The sequence below is a fragment of the Passer montanus genome, unplaced genomic scaffold (assembly GCF_014805655.1).
Source record: "Passer montanus isolate IOZ18808 unplaced genomic scaffold, ASM1480565v1 scaffold13, whole genome shotgun sequence".
Taxonomy (NCBI): Eukaryota; Metazoa; Chordata; class Aves; order Passeriformes; family Passeridae; genus Passer; species Passer montanus.
Genome location: NW_024359832.1, coordinates 6770249 through 6790985, shown reverse-complemented (window position 1 = coordinate 6790985; position 20737 = coordinate 6770249). Strand labels below are relative to the sequence as shown.

The window sequence follows — 20737 nt, the reverse complement described above, 5'->3', positions numbered from 1 at the left end:
TATTCAGAAGCAGCTTTACAGAAACCAGGATTAGAGAACTGATTGCTGAAGAAATTGAAACAATCCTTAGTGCAAGAAATTGTATAAATAATTTTGAGTAAATGTGTCCTCAGATTCTCAGCTAGCTATGAAATTTATACAGTTTGTCTTTCTAGTTACACAAAAAGGCGCTATATATCATTTAATAGCTGTGTTCAATTTATTTTGTCTGAATTATTATAAACCAACAAGGAACCAGTAAAGAGAATAACTAAGATAAAGTGCAAAGCAAGGTTACACAATTTAATTCAAAGTTTCTTCTATAATTATTAAGAGATGCTCCCTCCTGAAGGGAGCTGCAAGTGATAGAGTGTGATGCTGAAGCTTGAGGAATCTCCACTTATGTGCCACCAGCACTGGAAGAACAGGGTGGGTTTACAGTGTAGCTGTCCCCAGCTGGGTTGGCTAATCTTAGACTTTGAGTTGAGAAAGTCAATTGTTTGGATTCCTTCTCCTATGGAAATCAGATTTTAGGGTGTATTCACAATAGATGCTCTGAAATTCAATACAGCAAAACAAGAAGTAAGTTTTAGTTTGGTTTGGGTTTTTTTCAAGGATTTCTCAGTCAGAAGGGCCTGTGAGCTCTCCACAGTTTAGGAAGTTCTCAAGCCATCAACAATGTTGCTGTCCTATTCAGTGCAGCAGGATGTGGTTACTTGGCTTATGCTATGAAACATTACTGAAGAGGTAATCATAATAATATTGGAAATGCCACTTATGTTTATTGTAATCCTAATGTAGCTTTTTGTTCTGTGTTAGAATTGCTGTTTTGCCATCTTTCCTACTATTCTCTGTATAATAGAACGCCTGGTAGACCTCCAGAGGGACATGCATGGGACTAACAATATACTTCTTAGTTTAGGTCAGAAGCTATAAATGAAATTAATTTGCCTTCTGCAAAGGAATGAAGAGGAATGAGAGACTGAAAATCATAATGGCCAAGAAATCCCCTCCTGCTTTTTTTTTTGTTGTCCTTTTTAACGGTGTTCTGTAAAGATTTTGGCTTTTTTGCTGGTCTGTTCTAGGGTATGTTGCACTCATTTATGAGGATGCTTTGCTCCAGTTTAACTTATGTGCCTCTTTCTTTTATTCCCCACAGCTTCTAGCAAAGTTGAGCACCTTTGGACATCTTTAATCCCCAAGTGAATGATTTACATTTTAGCCAAACAAATCAAGTTTTGGTCTCTTCAGAATCCCTCATAACCAGCCATTTTAAAACTGTCTAGAGCCAAAAAATCTTACATATTTGTTAAACCTGTCTTACTTTTAAGCTCATCTTGCTTATGATAAATAATTTGGGTATGTAAGTGGTGGTGGTGTTCTATGGGGTGCAACTCTTGTTTGTGCTAGTGCATTTATCCCAGATAACGCTAACTGTAAAGGAATTTGAATACTTGCATACCGTATCAAGACTCAAGTAGTTATTAGAGAGCTAGTGCCGGGGAAGAATTGGGAATCACTGAGGAGGGAAGGCTCAAAAGCCACAGTTTTGCCTGTGGAAGAATCTCCTTGAAGCCATTGACACTGTGGGCAGAGCTGAAAGGACAGACCCTCGCTTGTCTCCCAGGCTGGATGCCAGCAGTGTAGGGAAGGGAAAGTGCAGATTTCTGCCAGAGCTGTGTTTTGGTACCCAAGCTTACACAATGCCCTTGTCAGAGAACACTACATTTCTGCTCAGTGTGATTCTCCAGGTCAGTTTATGTTGGGGTAAAATGTTGTTGCCAATTGACAGCTTTCAGATAAATGCTGATGGTCGCAAAATACCGAGCAGTTCAAATGCACTGTTTTCTGTATGCCAGTCACTCCCCGCCTTCCCCTGCGGGGGCCCGGGCGATGACTGAGGAATATGCGCTCAGCATTTGAAATTAAGTCAGTCCTGTGGTGAAACCCCTCAGTTACTCAGCACTTAAGTCCCCTTTGGAACTATTTGCTTTTATTCTTCATCCTTCCGTTTCTTTTTGTGCACGGCAGGCTGGAATTGCACCTGCTCTGCTTAGGTGTTCCCCATTTGGTGGGAGAGGGGTGCAGTGTAGTCGCTCACATGGCTTTTGTGTGGCTGCACAGGTGTCTAGGGCAGTGTCCTCTGCATTTGTCAGCTACATTAGGGGTGCTTAGTAAGGAGCAGAGCTTTCCAAAGAGAAGTTCCTGGCCATGTAGATTGCAGTTTAGCAAGGTTTTTCTCTTGAATCATTTATGCCTTTCTGAATTAATTTCTCATGAGTGTCTTCTTTGAGGTTCAGGTTGACCTTCAGATTTAACAAGCCAAGCCTGACAAGGTAGCTGAGCTTGCTCTTTTGTACAGGTTCTGTCCTCTGCAATTCAAAACAGAACTTTTAGCCTCTAGTCAAACACCATTTGCTTTTCTTTGCTGAGAGGCACCCTGGAAGTTGGTGCTAGCTCTCTTCATGTGGTTAAAATGTTCTGAGCCAACCACTAGCAAAACTACTAGTAAATCCTGCAGGATTAGGGAAAACCCCAGGTCATATCAAAGATAGATGATACAACTAAGGGTTTGTTTGGATTTTTTTCCGTATGTACATATGTCTGCACCACTGCAGTTTAACTTTATTTGCCTTACATTTGATGATTTAAAATACTGTTTCACATCATAGCCTTTTTTTGAAAGGCTACTGTGATGAAGCAGTCTTTTATATGTACTAGAGGTGTTCATGAGAACACCAAAGCAGCAGTTCCACTCTGAGTCCCATAAATAGAAATACCTTCAGGGAAAAGTCAGGTAAAGAACCTCTTTGCAGTTTGTAACTTCCCATGATCATGTATGTAGAAGCTGCAGCATTTGTGAGAAACTTCTGCTTTAAGGGGTTGTTGGAATTTTTTTACTGAGCCATCTAATAAAAGCTTTAAATACTTTTAAGAAGTCTTCTGAACCATTTTATTTTAAATTTGAAGGAGCTGAGGTTGTGTATGGTGTACAGAGGTTGACTAATGACTTAACAAGTAAATCCTCAATGGACTTATTAAATTATTATTAAATTAAGAGAATTACAACTTGTCTTTTTTTTTTAATTAGAAGCCTTTACAGCTCTACTGTTCAAGCTGAAATACTTATGGATGGCAGTGACTCAGAGGAAAAACATTCTCAGCCTCTGTTTTGGTAGTATTTTACATATCAGTTAGGATACACAAAATATGTCAAGAGATGCTTACTAATTTGTATGAGGAGGTGAGGCAGCAGAGCTGGGAAAAGCAGCCAGAATTCAAAGAGCAGAAGCTGAGACAAGGGAATGACTTTAGCTACTGTGTATTGGTTTTATCACTGAGTTAACTCTACTGGATTGTATTTGAATTGTTTTCAGTTATTCTTGCTTTTTAATCAAGTTACAATAACGAATAATGAGATGCATTAATGCATAAATATAGAATTTTTATAGGAGTATTTTCACAGAATCGCTGAATTGGAAGGGACCCACTAGGATGAAGCCCAGCTTCCTGGCCCTGCACAAGACACCCCCAAGAATCACACCACATGCATCATCCAAACGCTTCTAGAACTCTGTGAGGCTTGGTGCTGTGACCACTTCCCTGAAGAGCCTGTTCCAGTGCCCAACCACCCTCTGGGCAAAGAACCTTTTTTTAATACCCAGCCCAAACTTCCCTGACACAGCTTCAGGCCATTCCTTCACATCCTGTCAGTGGTCACCATAAAGAAGAGATCGGTATTTGCCCCTCCTCTTCCCCTCATGAGGAAGTTGTAGACTGGGATGAGGTCTCCCCTCAGTCTCCTCTTCTTGAGGCTGAATCTTGAGGCCCTCAGCCACTCCTCATATGGCTTCCCCTCAAGGCCCTTCACCATCCTCATTGCTGTCCTTTGGGCACATTCTAACAGCTTTATATCCTTATTATACTGTGACACCCAAAACTGCCCCCAGCACTTGAGGTGAGGCTGCCCCAGTGCAGTGCAGAGCAGGACAGTCCCCTCCCTCCCTTGCCCGGCTGGTGATGCTGTGCCTGATGCTCCTAGGACAGGGTTGGCCCTCCTGGCTGCCAGGGCACTGCTGAGTTAACCTTCTATTGACCAGGACCCTCAGGCCCCTTTCCATGGCACTGCTTTCCAGCATCTCATTCCCCCGTCTGTCTGTACATCCAGGTTTGCCCCATTCCAAGTGCAGAATCTGGTACTTTCTCTTGTTAAACTTCTATATTTGCTGATTGCCCAGTCTGCTAGTTTATCGAGGTTGCTCTGCAGGGCCTCCCCACCTTTGAGAGAGTCACAGTTCCTCCCAGTTTTCTACCATCTGCAAACTTGCTTAGTGTCCATTTTCTAAAGTAAAATCTTTCTGAAAAGCATGGTTTTCGTGCTGAGAAGCAAGAGGCAGGTTCAGGCACTTTTTCAGTGGACCTGTTTCAGAGGACTAGCACATAACAACAGCGTTTCTGCTGCCTCTCTTCCATTGTGCTTTCAAGTTCCCAAAAGGCCAGGCCACTATTCCTGGATCAGCTGGCCAGGTGCACAATAGCTGCTGTTCTTAGCCTGGATGAAATCCCATTTAGGTTGCATCTACGTTAGTAAGTGCCATGTAGCAACATGTTGTTCAGGGGGGGCTGCTGGTGCTGAAGATAGGTTCTATACCTCACTCTGGGAAGTGACTTTCACTTTGAATTGGCCCTAATTTGGTGCTCTGAACCAAGTGCCTGTTTGCAGCAAAATGTATCACAAAATGAAGGTTTAATTCTGTTTAAATGGGTGACAGTTCTGATGTTTTGAGATATCCCCATAATGTAGTCTGTCACACAAGAAGTGGAATGGGAGAATCCATTCTCAAACACAATCCTGGTTCAAAACAAAATAGTGAAGTAATCACACCAGATTATACTTGAGATTCCAGTTAGAGAAGCTGGACAAACAGCATACACATGGCTTTGGCTGTGTGGACACACTGTGGCACAGTAGATGGCCCTGATGGAGGGAGTAGGGGCCCATCAGGGAATTTTTGTTTTATTGGGATGTTGACCTTTTGGCTAGTCCTTAGTGAAAATGTCAGGCCTGAAGAGGTTATGTGGAATTTCTGTGCCCTAGACTTCTGTCTGTTACTAACTGAAGAGATGTGAACAGAGTGTAAAAACGTTTGTAGCCTTCCATTCTCATGGCACTGTGTATGTAAGCACACATGTTGATGGTCACATTTTAAAACCAAACATTATTCTGGAGTGGAAGCTTCTGGATGGAAGCTTCTTCCCAACGCAAAAAGTTGCTACCTTTGGACATGTGAATGTTTCTCTTTATACTTTGCAGCACCATCACTGTGATCAAAAGCATGTTTTTTTTCCAGGGGAAACCTTTGATATGCAGCTACCAAACAGGATTTTCAGGTACAGATATCCTGTGAAATTGCAGGTTTGGGGAAAACAAGGTGCTTATGCATAGTTGCACAGGCACACTCCCTGCTACTGAAAATGGCAAAGCTGAGCTAAACTAAACAGCTCCTTTCTTTTTCATTGAACCATTTTGGGGAATTTATGTGTTTATTTCAAGGAGCTATATAGCCAAATATCTTACTTTTACCAGATCTTAACAGTTGCCTCACTGTATTTACTGAACTACTGATCTGTTGCTGTAGTACCAATGAGATGAACTCACTGAAGCCGTTGTCATGGAAATTTGGATGGTTGGCACTAAACGTTTCATGCTGGTTTTGTTTCTGTGGAGCTTTTTATAGCTTCTAATCTCCTCAAATGCAAGTCATGGAAAAGAAAATTTGTAGCAGTGCTTTGAAGTTTTAGGCAATTAAGTACAAGGGGCCTGTCTTTAAAACTGTTGTTTCTTACCCAGAACCTTAACCAGTAATATGTTTTGGAATTTCAGATTTGGGTATGTCCCATTGGAATATAACCTGCAGAGTTTATCATTTTGTGAAAGCAACATTTCTGTTTGACATACAGTCATTGAGGGCTGACCATTTTAGACTAAAGCATATTTTTTGTATGCAAACAGTTCATGCAGCTCATGTGGTTTTGTTTATGAAATGTGGAATAATATAAAAATTATTTATTGTAGTTTGTTATTATTCCATCAGCATTTTTTTCTTCTGGGTTTTTTTCTGTGTCAGCAGAGAAGGATGGAAACTGGTGAACTAACTGCTCTTTTAAGTGAAAGTCCGAGTTTTCATGGGATGTTTAGTTATTACTTTCCCATCCTGCTCTCCGGGGAGTTGACCTGCGGCAGCTGAAATCTGTTACTATATGACAAAGAAACAAATGTGCTCATCCACAAGCAAATCAGAATTTTGTACCAATCAGGCAGAATGCTGGAAAAAGCTGATCAGCTTCTTCGCTCCAGTTCCCCTGGGGCCTTTGTAAGTTTAACGTTCAAGTAAAATTGTTCCAATTAAAAACATCATCTGTCACTGTGCCGCCCACCAGCAGCCCTAGGAAGAAAGGCTGTGTGGCTGGCTGTTTCCTTTGGAAGTCTGTCAACTCTGTTGTGAGAGATGGTGTTTTACTCTGCTGCAGATAAAACTTACACATCATGTCAACCAAAAGCATTCACAGGTTGACTTCCCCCACTACCTTCCCTTGTGAAAACATCAAAATAAATTTTGAGGGGAGAGATTTTGACACACATTTGGGTCAGCTGTCAAAAAGGTTATATCAGAAATAACCTTTGTTGTAGTGAAGATACACATGGAGTTTTCTTCCTTTCTTGATTGGACTTGGACATTAATGAGAAGGACAGAAGAATTTCAGGCTTTTTTTTAGTTTGTAAAGAAATTATATTCTCTTCTGTCTGTTTTGCTAACCCCTTTTTTGCCAGGTGTACCATTTTTGATAACTGCCAGAAGCCCAGGAGGAAAGGATACTAGGAGAGAGCCTGTATGCTATTGTACAAATGAAATTTAATCTGATTAATAATTTATTTTTTTAAAAGTTACTACCTAATTTCCTGTTTTAAGTCCTGATATTGCCTTTCAGTTACAAAAGACAGATTCTCCACCCTGTCTCAAAAAAAAAAATCAAAACAAAAAAGAACTTTGTCCTGAAAGCTTTGAAATGCCATTGCTGTCTTTTTCCATTTATAGCTGTTTAAGAATAGGCTTCCCTCTCTTTCCTACCCCATGGCCTCCAGCAAAGTCACAAACCTGTCTCAGCCCTATGAAGGGAGCTGCTTGCAGTTCCATCTTGCACCTCTCCCAAAAAAAAGGATTTCATCTCTGTAGATAATGAATGAGCACAGATATTTCTAGGAATTGCTTTACAACAGGTATTACCTCGTTGTTCAGTACTCACCTTGTAAAATGTGAGCCAGGAACCCTGTATGTATGACCAGCAACTGGACTAGAAATGCTATTTTCATTTGTAAAATTGTGTGAAAAGAAACCTTTGAAACAAAATATGGAGAAAATACATCTGAAGATGTTAATACCTTATTTCAAATAACTTTTCATTTATTCCACAGTTATTCCATTTAAGTTTATGGTACTGAATGGAGGAGCAGATAAAGCTGTGCAGGATGAAAAGAAATGGGTTTTATTGTAAGGACTAATTCATATTTGCCCAGAAAGGACTGGGCAAACATGAATTAGTGAAGACTATGTAATAAGCACAACAGGTATATGGCAGAGTATACCTGTATTCTTCCCAAAAGCACAATTTATAGGAATAGCCCCTTCAGAACCATTCAGGTGCTGTTGCATTTGGAGGTATTCTAAACACACACTGGGACTTCGCCAACTGCAGTTTGCTTTTGGGTTGTGCATTTTTGTGAGGAAGGATCCAAAAGTAAGAAGCAAACAGGGAGTTTTATTTATGGGGAGTAGCCAACATTTTGGATTTCAGGCTTCAAATAAGGTATGTGTGAAAAGCCTGTGTAAGAAACCCTTTAAGTGTACCAGCAACATGATGTATCTCTCTTGGGGAGAAAGAACCATCACAAAACAGAACAGTCCAACTTCATTAGAGTACTGAGTACACTTAAGTTCTATTTCTGAGCTTGTTCACAATACTCCATGAACAGTTTCTGCAAATACTGGTTTGGGTTTGTTTTGTTTTATTTTGTTGGGGTTTTTTTTCCAAAAGGAAAGAGAACCTTTTTGTGCCTCTTTAAATTACATGGAGTGCTCTCAAACTCACATGATTTTGCAAAAAGTGTACTCATTTCTGTCTGGCTGAGGAATCATGAGGAATGTTCTCAAGCTGAGATTTGCCTGTAATATTAAAAGGAATGCAATACTGTGAAAGTGGCATACAGTACTGGTGACATCAATCTGCAGTACTTTCACAATCTTCTGGAGCTAGCACTTGATGTGTGTGGAAAGTCTAGTCCCCTTTACAGCTCTTCATGATAATGTGTAAACTGTAAAGAGTATGTGTTGGCCATATGGAGCTCTACTCTTCAGCTTACTGTGCTTACTGTGTCAGTCATCTCAGATGATGCTAATGGCATTCATCCACTCATCCAGGTAAAAAAGAACTAGATTTAAACAGAGAACTCTCTTCTGCCCCACACAGGATATCCTTTGAATTTTAGTGCAGATTCATAAGCTTTTTTAAGCATCCCTGCAAAATTTGAGTCTTAGCCTTATCATTCTCACTTATCCCTTTCTCTGTACAATGCCCATTCAAACCTTACTAAGGAAACCATGCCCACAAGTAAACGTGTGTGACTGTTCTTCCTTTCATGGGCCCATGGTGATATTCAGCTGCTGAGCTCTCCCTTATTAAGGCTGAAACAACACCTCTGTTTTGCTTTTGTAGGTTTCACAGCCCTTCCTAAGCAGCATCCCTGCACTGTGGTTAGTCCTGCTGGCTGTTACCCTGCCTCCCCTCCCAGCCCTATGGTTGTGCTCCAACTTGTTCTCCTTTTCAAAGGACATTCATGAGTTCCCTGGTTAAGTGAGACACCCAGTGCATCTTATGTGCCATAGAGAAATATTCTGGACCAGCAGGTGAAGCTGCTCAGAGTGGCACAATTTGTAGCTGTCATGAGCAGTGAGGATACAGCAGCAAAATTTTGGTTCATATGTGTTGAGAAGTGAAGTCATGGGGTAAGGGTGACTTGTCTCTCTGTGCACCTGCAAATCTGAAGTACTTAGGGAGCTGTTGGTAAGAATGTCTCTTTAGTTCTACCCCTGGTGCATTTGCAATGCACAGAAAAACTAACAGGAGCTTGCAAGGACAGTCATCAGCCAGGGACTGGAAGAGCTGTGAACTTTGTTGTTCCCCAGATTAAATCTGGGTTTGAAAGTGATTTTGTGGGAGGAATAAAAATCAAATAAAAATTTATTAAGAGTCAATGGGTAAAAATGTTTTACAACAAGAATTGAAGTTAATGACTGGAAAAAGTCAGGTGTAGGAGACTATAGACCAGTCTCTAAGCAAGATAACAGTAGAGGAAAAAGCTCTGTGAAGACACTTGAGATAAGACCTGAATATAAAAAACCTTTCACTGAAATAGAGATGAACTGCAAAGTTTATAGATCTTTTCCACCTTGAATTTCTGCTAATGACAGAGAGTAAGATAATTTTGTCTTGCTATTCCTATGTGGAACTTAGCTGTATGTGACCCCCAGCATCTCATTAAAGTTTGAAGTTGTATCTGACTTGGAAGTTTGTCTTGCTTAATGTGGGAAACTGCACCATCAGAGGTCACTTCCAAATTAAGTCATTCTGTGATTTTGGAAGGAGAAATTGTGCAGTATCTCAATTTAAAAGAAGAAGAATATCTGTAAACTATGTTAATTAAAATGCTTTTGGTTTAAAAATGCCAAACTTTAAATCCTGTGAGTGGAGAAAAGTGTTTGAGAAGTCCATTGACCACTACTGTGGGTTAAAATGGTAAGGACAGGAAATACTGATCTGCACTCATTTCTGGACAGCTATTTTGCCACCAGTGTACTGAAAACAGACCAGTTGCTTTTTATTACATATCAAACTAATGAAATAAAAACTTTTATGCAGTCTTTTAAAAAATGCAAGTAAATACTGTGCTATATTACCTTTTATCTGTGTTGTATATGTTTAAAAATTATTTTAATTTCTTCATTCTACTACTTTTACAAATATTCCATGATTGTAAATAACTTACAGATGACCAAAATATTGCTGTCATTGTCCTGATACAACTAGATAGCTTCTCCCACAGTTAAATAGCTGTGTATCCTGTCTTTTCTGTAGCAGTACTCTCTCATAAAATCTAGAAGGAAAGATACTAACAGCAAACAGTATTAGATTTCTTGACATATTTTATTGAGCCCGCTCTATTGAGCAGGAAAAAAAAAAACAAGTAAAAGCACTTAAAAATAATTCTGATGTTCTCTTGCTTGAGTAAGCTAGCAAAATTCAAGCAAAACATCTACTTGATTCAAGAGTTTTGTGAAAGATTTTCAAGGCTTTGTTCTAGCTGGGGTGGTGTGAGACCTTCTGAGGTTCAGCTTAAGAATCTGACCCTAATGTTTTTCAGTCTCCAGCAATTTCAGGACTGTTGCATAAGACCAGTTCCTGTCAGCTTAGGAGGTCTGCTGTAGGTTAAACAAAACCCCCTATGTCCTTGAAATCATTAAGCCAGTGCTTGAGCCTTATGCAGAGACTGGTAGGTGTAAACAGGTGGATTTGTGCTGCAGGTATAATCATTGTATAGCATCTAGAATAATAAATTATCCCACTTTTTTCTTTTTTCACCTAGTCCTCCCAGCTGATGTGTTACCAGTTCTTTTTCTGTGGCACATTTTGCTTTTTTAGCTACTATGTATAAAAGAAACTAATATTTATTTTTTTTCAGTCTGGTCTTACTTACCAAAAGTCAGCTGTTGCATTCAGCTGTTACTGGGCTCTTTTCATTGAAATAGTTTCTAACTCTTTCTTACATCTACTGACAGGATAAAGACCTTGACCTCTTACATGCTTGTATGTAAACTTTCTGGGTGACTGCTAGTTTCGAGGGGTAAAAATGCAATTGCAATTTATGTGAGAGGAAAGAGCTGTTCTTTGTTCTTCAGATGCAGCAAACCCATGCATGCTTAAAAATTACTGCCTTTTGTCATTATTTGGTGCATGGCATAGAAGCTGTAGCTATTTGTCTTGTAACTGAGTAGCATGCGCTAGGAAGTCCTAGGTGTTGGTTTGTAATTTGCTCGAATACCCACAAGCCACGTCACAAGAACACTCAGCATTTTAGTTCCCTGCTTTGTCTCTGCAAAGTAAACATTCTCATTATAGCAGAAATAATGTGGTCCATTTTAAAAAACCCACAAGTCCAGTGTTATTTTTAATGGTTATAGATATGTGATCTTTTTCTGTATCTAATTCAGACATTCTGAAACATTTTCCCTAGCACATTTCATTTGTGTCTTCTGTTCAGCAGGCTTATTTGGCATGAAGTGATAAGAAGGTAATGCTCTGTGTTTGGTAATGGTTCATTGTTGTTTACACTGATGTTCTGTACGTAGTTTTGTGGGTTTAGGGAAATAATTTTAGGTCAGTAGCAGTGGTTTTTCTGATTACAGAAATAATCTTTATCCACTAATTATATATTTGTATTAAGAAACAAGTCAGAAAACACTTAAGAATAGAAGTATGCTAGAAAAGAGGATTTGCATGGCAGGAAGAAATCCTGTGTGCAACAGTCTTTCCCCACTATCTTAGCAAGTTCAGATTAGAAGGCACAATTAGGTATGTATAGGTATGTATAAAAGCAGTTGGTATCTAAATCCCCAGGGTGACACAGGGTGGCCCCTCAGGAGGTCATCTAGTTCAGCCCCCTGCTCAAAGCAGGGTCACCTAAAGCAGGCTGCTCAGCTCATGTCCAGTCAGAGTTTGCATATCCACAAGGATGGAGACTCTGCAATCTCTCTGGGCAACCTATGCCAGCTTGTAATTAAATTACCTTTGTAATTAAACAAAAAAGATAAATATCTTGTGTATATATCTTGTATGTATATATATATATATATCTTGTGTAAACATATTGTGTATCTAATTCTTGTGTTCAGAAAGAGCCCACAACCTTTAAAAGACTCCAAGCAACAATTAATTTAATTCAGGAGCAACTTCATCCTTGCTGCTTTCTGATACAAATTGAAGAGCCATAAAACCTGATTATGTTTACATCCTAATTAATTTTTGGAGGCTTGCAAGAGATGTGGTTACTGATCACCCAGTGGCATGCTGCTTAATCTGGAAATGTTCCAGCTGTGGTTAATAAACATTTGCCAAATAAGAGATAGAGCCTATATCTTCTAATAACCTGAAGTCATTATAACATATTTATTTTTAACTACCATTTACTTCATCTTTGTTTACTAAGCATCCCGGTTTGTTTGCTTGGAGAGCCAATGTCAGAGGATACAGAGGGCAAGTGGATTGTTCATTTTCCATACTTGCATGAAAAGTCTGGAGTGGTGCAGGTAGATAAAAAGAGCACAAATCTTGATCAGACAAAGAGCAGTTCCAGGGAAATAAGTATTTGGATTTTTTTTTTCATTCATCATGGATCTTGTCTTTGTTAATGAAAATAGATAAATGTTTAATGTACATAAGCATCACAGGAAAGTGAGGTGATGATCTGCTGCTTCTGCTGCTGATACATCAATTGCCTAATCATAAGTAATAAAATTTTATTAGCAGGCTGAAAATTTTTTTAGGTCTGTAAGTGAGAACAGAAGAGTCTGTGTTTTTTAGTAAGTGTAGCACGGAAGCCAGCTGTTACTTATCAATGACATGATTCAAGCCCTAGCATGTGTGAAAATAAATAAATAAATACTCCCCTTCATTTTTCATCAACAGGCCTGCTTGGTCTCCTTAGACACAAAGTTTATTAACTACTCCAAAGTCCCTCTGTGTGATGTAGTGTCTTTCCCTAAGCACTGTCTGTATATAAAGTATAGCCACGGTTGAATAGCTATTTTGTCAATGTCCAAGGTGTTTGTTAACAAAAAACATTGAAGAAATTAAATTCAGTAAGTGCATAGATGTGCTGGATCCCTAATGCCTTGTCAGGGCTTTAACTCAGCAGTAACCCTTGCAGCACCTGCACTGCTGGAAACTGTCCTTAAAGTCATTGATGTGTGTGTAGCTTACACATCAGGGAGAGCTTAACTCTGGTTGAGGTAGTGGTCCTCTTTTGAGAGCTAATGTTGGCTTTACCAAAGTAAGCAGAGTTCAGAAAATGCCTCAGTCCTTTGCTGCTGCCTCTGCAGCCTCAGGAAAAGTGGAGGTGGGATTGCTGGTCTCTGCATGTATCCTGGGCAGCTCAGTAGTAAAATTGCCTGTGGCTGGTGAGTCCAGGCACTCCCACAAGAGTAAAACATGTTCATTAAAAAATGCTAAAGCAGTTGCACCTTCAAATGTGGGTTGAATGAAGCTTTGTGTTTTATTGTAAGTCTGATATGTTATGCCACTCAGAATTGTTTCTCTGAAGGAGTGTTGAGTAAATAAAACTGAGGTGGACCTTAAACTCACTGTAGAGCAAATGCATGTTGTTTGAGGTACTAAAGATTTGTTATACTCTTGATGTTCTTGTTGCATATGATAAAGAAGTTCGGCACAAAGCTGCCTGGGCCCAAGGCTTTCTGACTGGTTTGTGACATATCAGAGAATGGACTTAAAAATTCCTGACCCTGCTTTTCTTACCCATTCTTCCCTATTATCTTTGCTGAATGATTAGCTGATGACTCATGCCTTGTGCTGAAGGGTGAAGTAATGCTTCCTGAGTTCCTGTTTTGTAATGTGTTACTTGTGTTACTTACTGTTTTAAATCCTCTATCTATCTATCTGCCTGCCTGCCTGCCTGCCTGCCTGCCTCAGCACCTTACCATATCTTTATCTTTGTTTCCTTGTCTATAAAAGGAATCCTGTTGAGGTCTTTATGAGCATCCAGAATATTCATTCCATTTTCATGGTTCAGATTTTTTTTCCCTCAAAGTCCTTTGCTGTTTTCTCAGTTGCTTTATGCACATTACTGCATTATGATTAAGCAATAGATAGCTGTAAAAATGTCTGAAAAAAAAACAGAGGCCAGGTCTCAAAAATATTCTCTAGGTTTAGGGATGCCTTTTCTCGTAGGGGAGGTTGTTCTTCTAGGCTGCTGGTCCCGAGCTTCTTTCTGTACTATCTGCAACCAAATACTTGTAAGTAAAGCGAGTTCCAGTTGATGCTTGACAGGGGAAATCTGTTTTGTCAGGAAATTAGCACTCTTTGCATGGATTTTTCTCAAAGTAAGTTTGGTAAATCAAACTGGCAGAATTAGCAGCTGTAATCATAGATGGTGGCCTCACATTTTTCATTACCGCAGCAGCAGCACAGACTGCAGAAGAACCTTAATCTCCTAGGTCAGTCAAAGCAATGTGACGTAACCAAGCATTGGCCTCTCAGCAGCTTAGCAGAGAGCATATGCCTATCACTACCATCTAACCATATCAGCAACTGAGACCGTTTACTGTCCCTCAGAATGTGTCACATGGCAGTTTGGGTTTAATTACAGCATCTGTGATCTCTAGCAGACTGCTGTCTCATACAGATGCCCTGCATGTAATACTGTATATGAGGTAATATTATTTAAGAGTTGTCATCTAGGACAGTAGAATAAAAATGAACATGTAACATAATTAATATAGTTATTAAAAAATGCAGCTACTTACATTTTTTAAAAAAAACCACCAAACTGCCATAAAAATGTAATACGCTATTATGAAGGGAAAAGCAAATTTGCAAAAGTCATTAACCTATGTGACATGAGTGTTTGAGTAAGAGAGGGGAGTGAAAAATAATAGATTAAATAACTTTACCAATTAATTAGTCCATGTCTTCTTGTGTGCTTTTTGAAGTACTTCTATCTTTCATTTTTATTTGGAATTTGTCATGTTATAAAGGTTGCTTCAGTGGCAAAAGTTTTACTGAAGATGAAGAGCATTACAAGGGACAAAGTTCTTTTGACAAAGTGTTGATGATGGTGAACTCCTGGCAAGGAGACAAATGAGAAATTCCTTCTCTGTGTTTAACTGCTATAATGTATCTCTTGAATAAATGCAAGATCACTTCAACTGGTCTTTTATTTTTGAAACTGAATCAAAGTATCCTTCCAGGAGAATTGCAACAGAGAGCCTCTTAATTTTGCAATTTGTTTGTCATAAAATACCAGATGCTAATATATATTTTTCCCCCCTCTTGTAGGTGCCTGAGATTATAAGCTCTATTCGACAAGCTGGAAAAATTGCCCGTCAAGAAGAGTTTCAGAATAATCTCTCAGATGTTGAAGACCCTTTTGCCAAAAAGTTTGAGGTGCTCTTCTGTGGACGGGTGACAGTAGCACATAAAAATGCACCTCCAGCACTCATAGATGAATGCATTGAGAAATTCAATCGTGCAAGCTGTACAAAAAATTCGGATTTCAGCTCATCATCCCAACAACATGAAACTGCCAATAACTTTGGAGGTTTCTCTTTCAGCAGCAAATTACGGTCTGTGTTCCAGCCCTTGGTCAATGAAGAGGAGGAAAAAAGGCCAATTAGGAAATCTTTTTCTCAACCTGGACTTCGTTCCTTTGCTTTTAAGAAGGATTTCCAAGAGGGAAGCCTTAGGAGTAACAGCTTTGTCAGGTCATTTGAAGAAGATGCAATTTCACTGAACCTAAAAAGTCAGCTCATCTATGGACACAGTGTTGTGCAGCCAACTGACATTGCAGAAAACCGGACTATGTTGTTTACGGTAAAGCAAGATTTGCAGCTTCTGGTGGCATTTTCACATCTTGGAGTTTGGAGTGGCAGACACCAAAGCAGATGTTCTGACAGATGGCAGTTACTTCTTTGATAACTTAATTGCAATTACCAAAGCTTAACTTAAACTTGCCTGTTAGTGCAAATTGGTTTACATATTCTAAATAAGTTTATATTAAATAGTTTAAAACAGTACTGCCTGAAACCTTGGGCTTCTAAAGAAATCTTTTACAAAGTTACTGCAAGTTAGTAGGTAGTTGTAAAATTGCAGAATGCTATGGACACTTACATTAGCTAGTAATAGCAGAAATAAATTTCCAGGGGAACAAATTATCTGTAACTAGAGCAGAAGGACCAAACATTGACTGAGAGCTAGTAGACTTTGTCCCATAATAAGCAGTTGAATTGATGGAGATGCTCCTGCTGCCAGCATATTTGTGGAATGGTGTAGCAGTAGTGTAATAGCTTCCTACGCTACTCCACACGTGCTTTCACTCCTGCCCTGCTTTGGTGTGTCTAGCAATGCCCTTGCCTTGATAGGTGAGCAGCAAAACTATTTTCTAAGAACTGAGAAGCAAGCAGGCAGTGTGGTATTTGTTCCTCTTTACAAGCCTCATGATAGATAAGCTATGTAACATATTTTACTTAGCTTGTATCTTCTGAGCATGATACAAACCTGGAGCTGATACTGCAAAGACTGACTCTCCTAAGGTCATCTTGGATCCATCACCTGCTGTTGAGCTGGGCATTCCTAAGGCCAGTAATAGAGTGGAGTGTGTGCAATTATAGCAGGTTTTTTAAAGCAGGGAAGGAGAATCCTTAAGGAGGATTTCCACTGTATTATATCTGTAAAAAGTAGCATGCAGAAAACGTTGTAGTCAGCTATACCTGAATTCAAGCTTCTGTTTGGTGGTGACAGGTTGTGACAGTGAGTGCAAGAAGGTGGAGAGATGTTTCTTCCCTAGTAAAAAGAAAGCCATGTTCACCTTCGTCTCCAGAGCATGTATTTCACATAAAGAATATAGGTACCCTTTGTAGTAATAATGACTAATTTTAAATAAATCATGACTCTGTTATTGATTCATGGCACATATTTTAAAAATAAGAGAGCTTATAGTTGGGCTGGGTAGGTCCAAATTGTCTTACTCCAGTGAGTGCATTTTTCATTTATATTAAATATATGCAAATGTATTTTAAAATATATTTATATTAAATATATGCAGTATATGAGGTGTCTCAAAGACACCTGCAGCTTCAGTCTGAATAGAATGTCAGTCACCTGCTGGCGGCCACATTTCCGAATTGTGAGGCTTTGCTGATCTGGCTTTGTGTCTTGGGTTGTTTTCTGCCTGGGAAAATATTGTTTAGTATGCACAGCTGTATTCTATTCAGTCAGTCTAAATTCAGCTGAATATAAGGAAGTGAAGTAACTCTAGTTTGTGCCTTCAGTATCCACAGGCAGCAGCTGATGGCAGAGCTGAGTTTGTTGGTTACCTTTCCCCAGTGTTCAGCAGGTTCTGAGTCAGGGAATGCAGGCAGCATGCTTGGGTTTCACCAGTGTGTGTGGCTACATATGAAACACTTAAAAGTAGCTTAGTATTCAGAGGGAAAAAAAATGGCTGGTATATTCTCAGTTACTTACATTTTGCCCAGGACTGAAGAAAAGGTTGTTGATGCATGACGTGTGAAAAATATTCAGATTAATTATTTGGCAGCTCTCCTCACTTGGTTCAAAGAGTCCTCATTTTCATATCTTCTTCCTGAAGAACCGCTTTCCTAACCCAGTTTCTTAGGATTTGGAGGTGGGGAGGAGGGGGTATTTTGAGGTTTTTCTCCTGGCTGTATATTGAGGATGAGGGGGAAAAGGTTCATTGGTTTGAGGTTTTTTCCCTTGTTTAGTTGACTTCAAATGATCACTACTGCCTTGGGGCCAAATGTGAAAGAATTATGTGGGACTGAGCAATAAGAAGGAGGCTCTTGCTGCAGGGAGGGGAAGACAGCAGTAATCAGGAGTAGGTGTTGGAAGGAATAGCCCCTTGAACAAAGGCAAGATCAGCCCCAGGGACAATGCAAGGAAACCAGCAGGCATCTGGGGAGAACCATTGTGACTGGTTGAAGTGAAGGAAGAGGTGGAAGGTGAATGCACAGGACCATTTTTAGACATACAGAGGTGGCACATCTGACTTGATCTATTCCCACACAAGATTCGTCCCTTCCCACTTTCTTAAGAAAGTACAGTTATACTGGAGCTGCTGATGTTTTTGTGTGCATCTTTTGGTATTGGGTACTGATTGAAACAGGTGTCTCCAACTCATGCTCGTGAGTGGATCCAAATTCCACCTGCCTTCCTAAAATCTGATACGAGATTTGTTTTTAGCAGTCTCTGACATGCTAGAAAATATGAGGAATTTAAATTTTTCTGTTACTATCTCACAAAGATGTTACCAGAAGCTGGAAAAATGAAAACAATAGTTTCACCATAAAAATTACCTTTGCCCAGCAATACTTAGCATCATCTTTTGACTGTACAAATGGCCTAGAGATTACATTACATTAGAAAATATACTCCAGTAAATTCATTTGTATAGTTTTTGAGTTACGTGTTTCCAATTAAATGTTATGTGTGCCATAAATAAATAAATAAAACTCACAAAAAGTATTAGGTAGATTAGGAAGAAGCACACACTTGGATTTAAATTTTAAAGCAGTCTCTTTCAGTAGCTTCTGTGACTACGGTACATTCCAAGACTGCAGAAAATAGGAAAAGGGAGTGTGAGTGTATTTCTCTCAGTGCAAAGTAGGTTACTTGTGATACAATATTGCTCTCATCTGTTTAAACATTATTTTCTTGTCTTGTTAAACCTCAGTGTCATAATGTGCAGAACTCTCCATGCCAAATCAGTGTTGTTTCAGTATTCTTTCTGGTAGTAATATGCTAATTGATATAAATGTACAGGTAGAAAAAAAAATTGAGATCTATATTCAGGAAACATTTGTATAGTGGGACAAAAGAAAGTGTAATGTTACTTTTTAGCCTCTTGCAATTTATTTTGCTCTTTTTAGATTGGCCAGTCTGAAGTATACCTTATCAGTCCTGACACAAAAAAAGTCGCAATTGAGAAAAGCTTTAAAGAAATATCCTTTTGTTCTCAGGTAAGATTGTAGTGTATTCTTTTTATCTTTTTTTGTTATTTAAATATTCTCTACTTGTGAATGCTCATGTAATCCTTGCACTCCACATGGATTCTCTCAACAGCAGTTTCAGTGATTGCTATTGAAAAGCTGCTAATTAATCAGTGATTTTATAAAACCATCATTTTGTGTTGTGATTTCTGAAATGAGGACTCATTCCTGTGTGCAGTGGATGAATAATATTAGCTTGAAGGAGCACACTGGTCAGGAACAAACTCTTGTTTGAGATTGCAGTGAGCATGATTCATGGTTGTGCAAATCTTGGGATCTCTGAGCCATATTTTTCAAGAAGTGAGTGAGAATGAAAGGAGAAAAATTATATGGAAGAGTTAGCTGAAAAATACTTTAAAAATATATTCTTTACAAGAATATAAGTTGCACGTGTTTAAATGAGGACAGTCCTCTGCCATGCAGAAGTAACATATGTAATGTACTGTGGGCAGGGTATGTCAGAGACTCTTCATTCACTATTAATCCCTGTTCCTTGTGCCACAGAGTTTGCTTCTCTGTGCTTTTGCTTTTTTGGTTTGTTTTGCAGGTTTTGTTTTCCATAAATTACTTTGTTTTTTAATTTGATGATAGTAGCTTTCATCACTGAACATATAGGCACATATTCTGAAAATTTCAGAGTAAAATACATTTTTAATAGAATTGATTAATCTCTGAGTCTGCTGTATGGGTCTTTTATGCTTCATTAAAAACAAAACGAAAAACAAAACAATGTCTGACTTAATTGAAATTAAAGTTTCATGAAGTATTAGCTTCTCTAACAGGACAGAATTTTAATGGCCAGATATCTTTAATGCAGCTCTAACAGGGATAAGTGACCTATATGTAATGCTATTTTGTTCTTTTCTTCCTGAAAGAAATACAGGTACAAAACATTGAAAGTAGGTATGACTGTTTCACTGCTATTGTTTCTTTGCTAGGGAATTAGACATGTGGATCACTTTGGGTTCATCTGCAGAGAGTCTTCAGAAAATGGAGGCTTCCACTTTGTTTGCTATGTGTTTCAGTGTACAGATGAAGCACTGGTAAGTGAAAGAAATGAATAGCCAAATAGAATATTAGGCCCTAAATGTCTTCTATTGCTCTATGCTCTGTATTTTGCTGAATGTCCTCAAATTCTACTCCACTCAGAAATACAAGTATTTAAAAAATGTAACTAATGTAGCAGTCTGCAAGAGACCTTTCCATTTGTTTTGAGGGCAGAAGTTAAAATCCTCTTTAAAATCCACTAAATCTTTATTTCACAAACTAAGTTAGACCTTATGCTTCTTTCTGGGGAGTGTTTTCTCTTAGGGCACCTGTTCTGAAAATCAGGACTGTGCTCTAAGTAAGACCAGTGCATCACAACTGAAGTAAGCCTTTTGATCATAAACAATAAAGGGCTTTGAGATAGAGGGAAGGGTCTTTCATTACACTACAGTAATAAAATTGGGTGGCCTGGAAGAGACATGAGTTCATGATGAGTTTTATTGTTCTTGTGTGTTTGTGCACAGAGCTGACATAGCAACCAACAGCTTGGGTTTTCATTCATAAGCACATTTCCAAGCAAGGGGCAGTATCATTCTAAGAAACTGTTGTGTTTGTGTTGAGGAAAACATTGGAAGAGTGAAATTCTTTTTTTCTGCATGCTGTTCTTTTCAGGTTGATGAAATCATGATGACATTGAAACAGGCTTTTACCGTGGCTGCTGTACAACAAAGTTCCAAGGCACAGTCCCAGCTCTGTGAAGGGTGTCCTATGCAAAGTTTGCATAAACTCTGTGAAAAGATAGAAGGTGAAGTTTAAAGAATTTTCTGGTTGAATATTTTTTCTGGCGGTTTCATTGGTGGACA

The 20737-nt window shown here is 39.0% G+C and overlaps 1 protein-coding gene across 10 annotated transcripts in view; it reads left to right on the top strand.

Moving 5' to 3' along the window:
- TBC1D1 (TBC1 domain family member 1) overlaps positions 1-20737 on the top strand; it is a 102123-nt gene that overhangs the window by 32577 nt on the left and 48809 nt on the right. For all 10 annotated transcript variants that reach the window (XM_039698815.1, XM_039698816.1, XM_039698809.1 and 7 more), the window contains 4 exons: positions 15163-15696; positions 18768-18857; positions 19826-19930; positions 20547-20679. In XM_039698815.1, coding sequence (XP_039554749.1) covers positions 15163-15696; positions 18768-18857; positions 19826-19930; positions 20547-20679 — 862 coding nt within the window. The remainder of the gene's footprint in view (positions 1-15162; positions 15697-18767; positions 18858-19825; positions 19931-20546; positions 20680-20737) is intronic.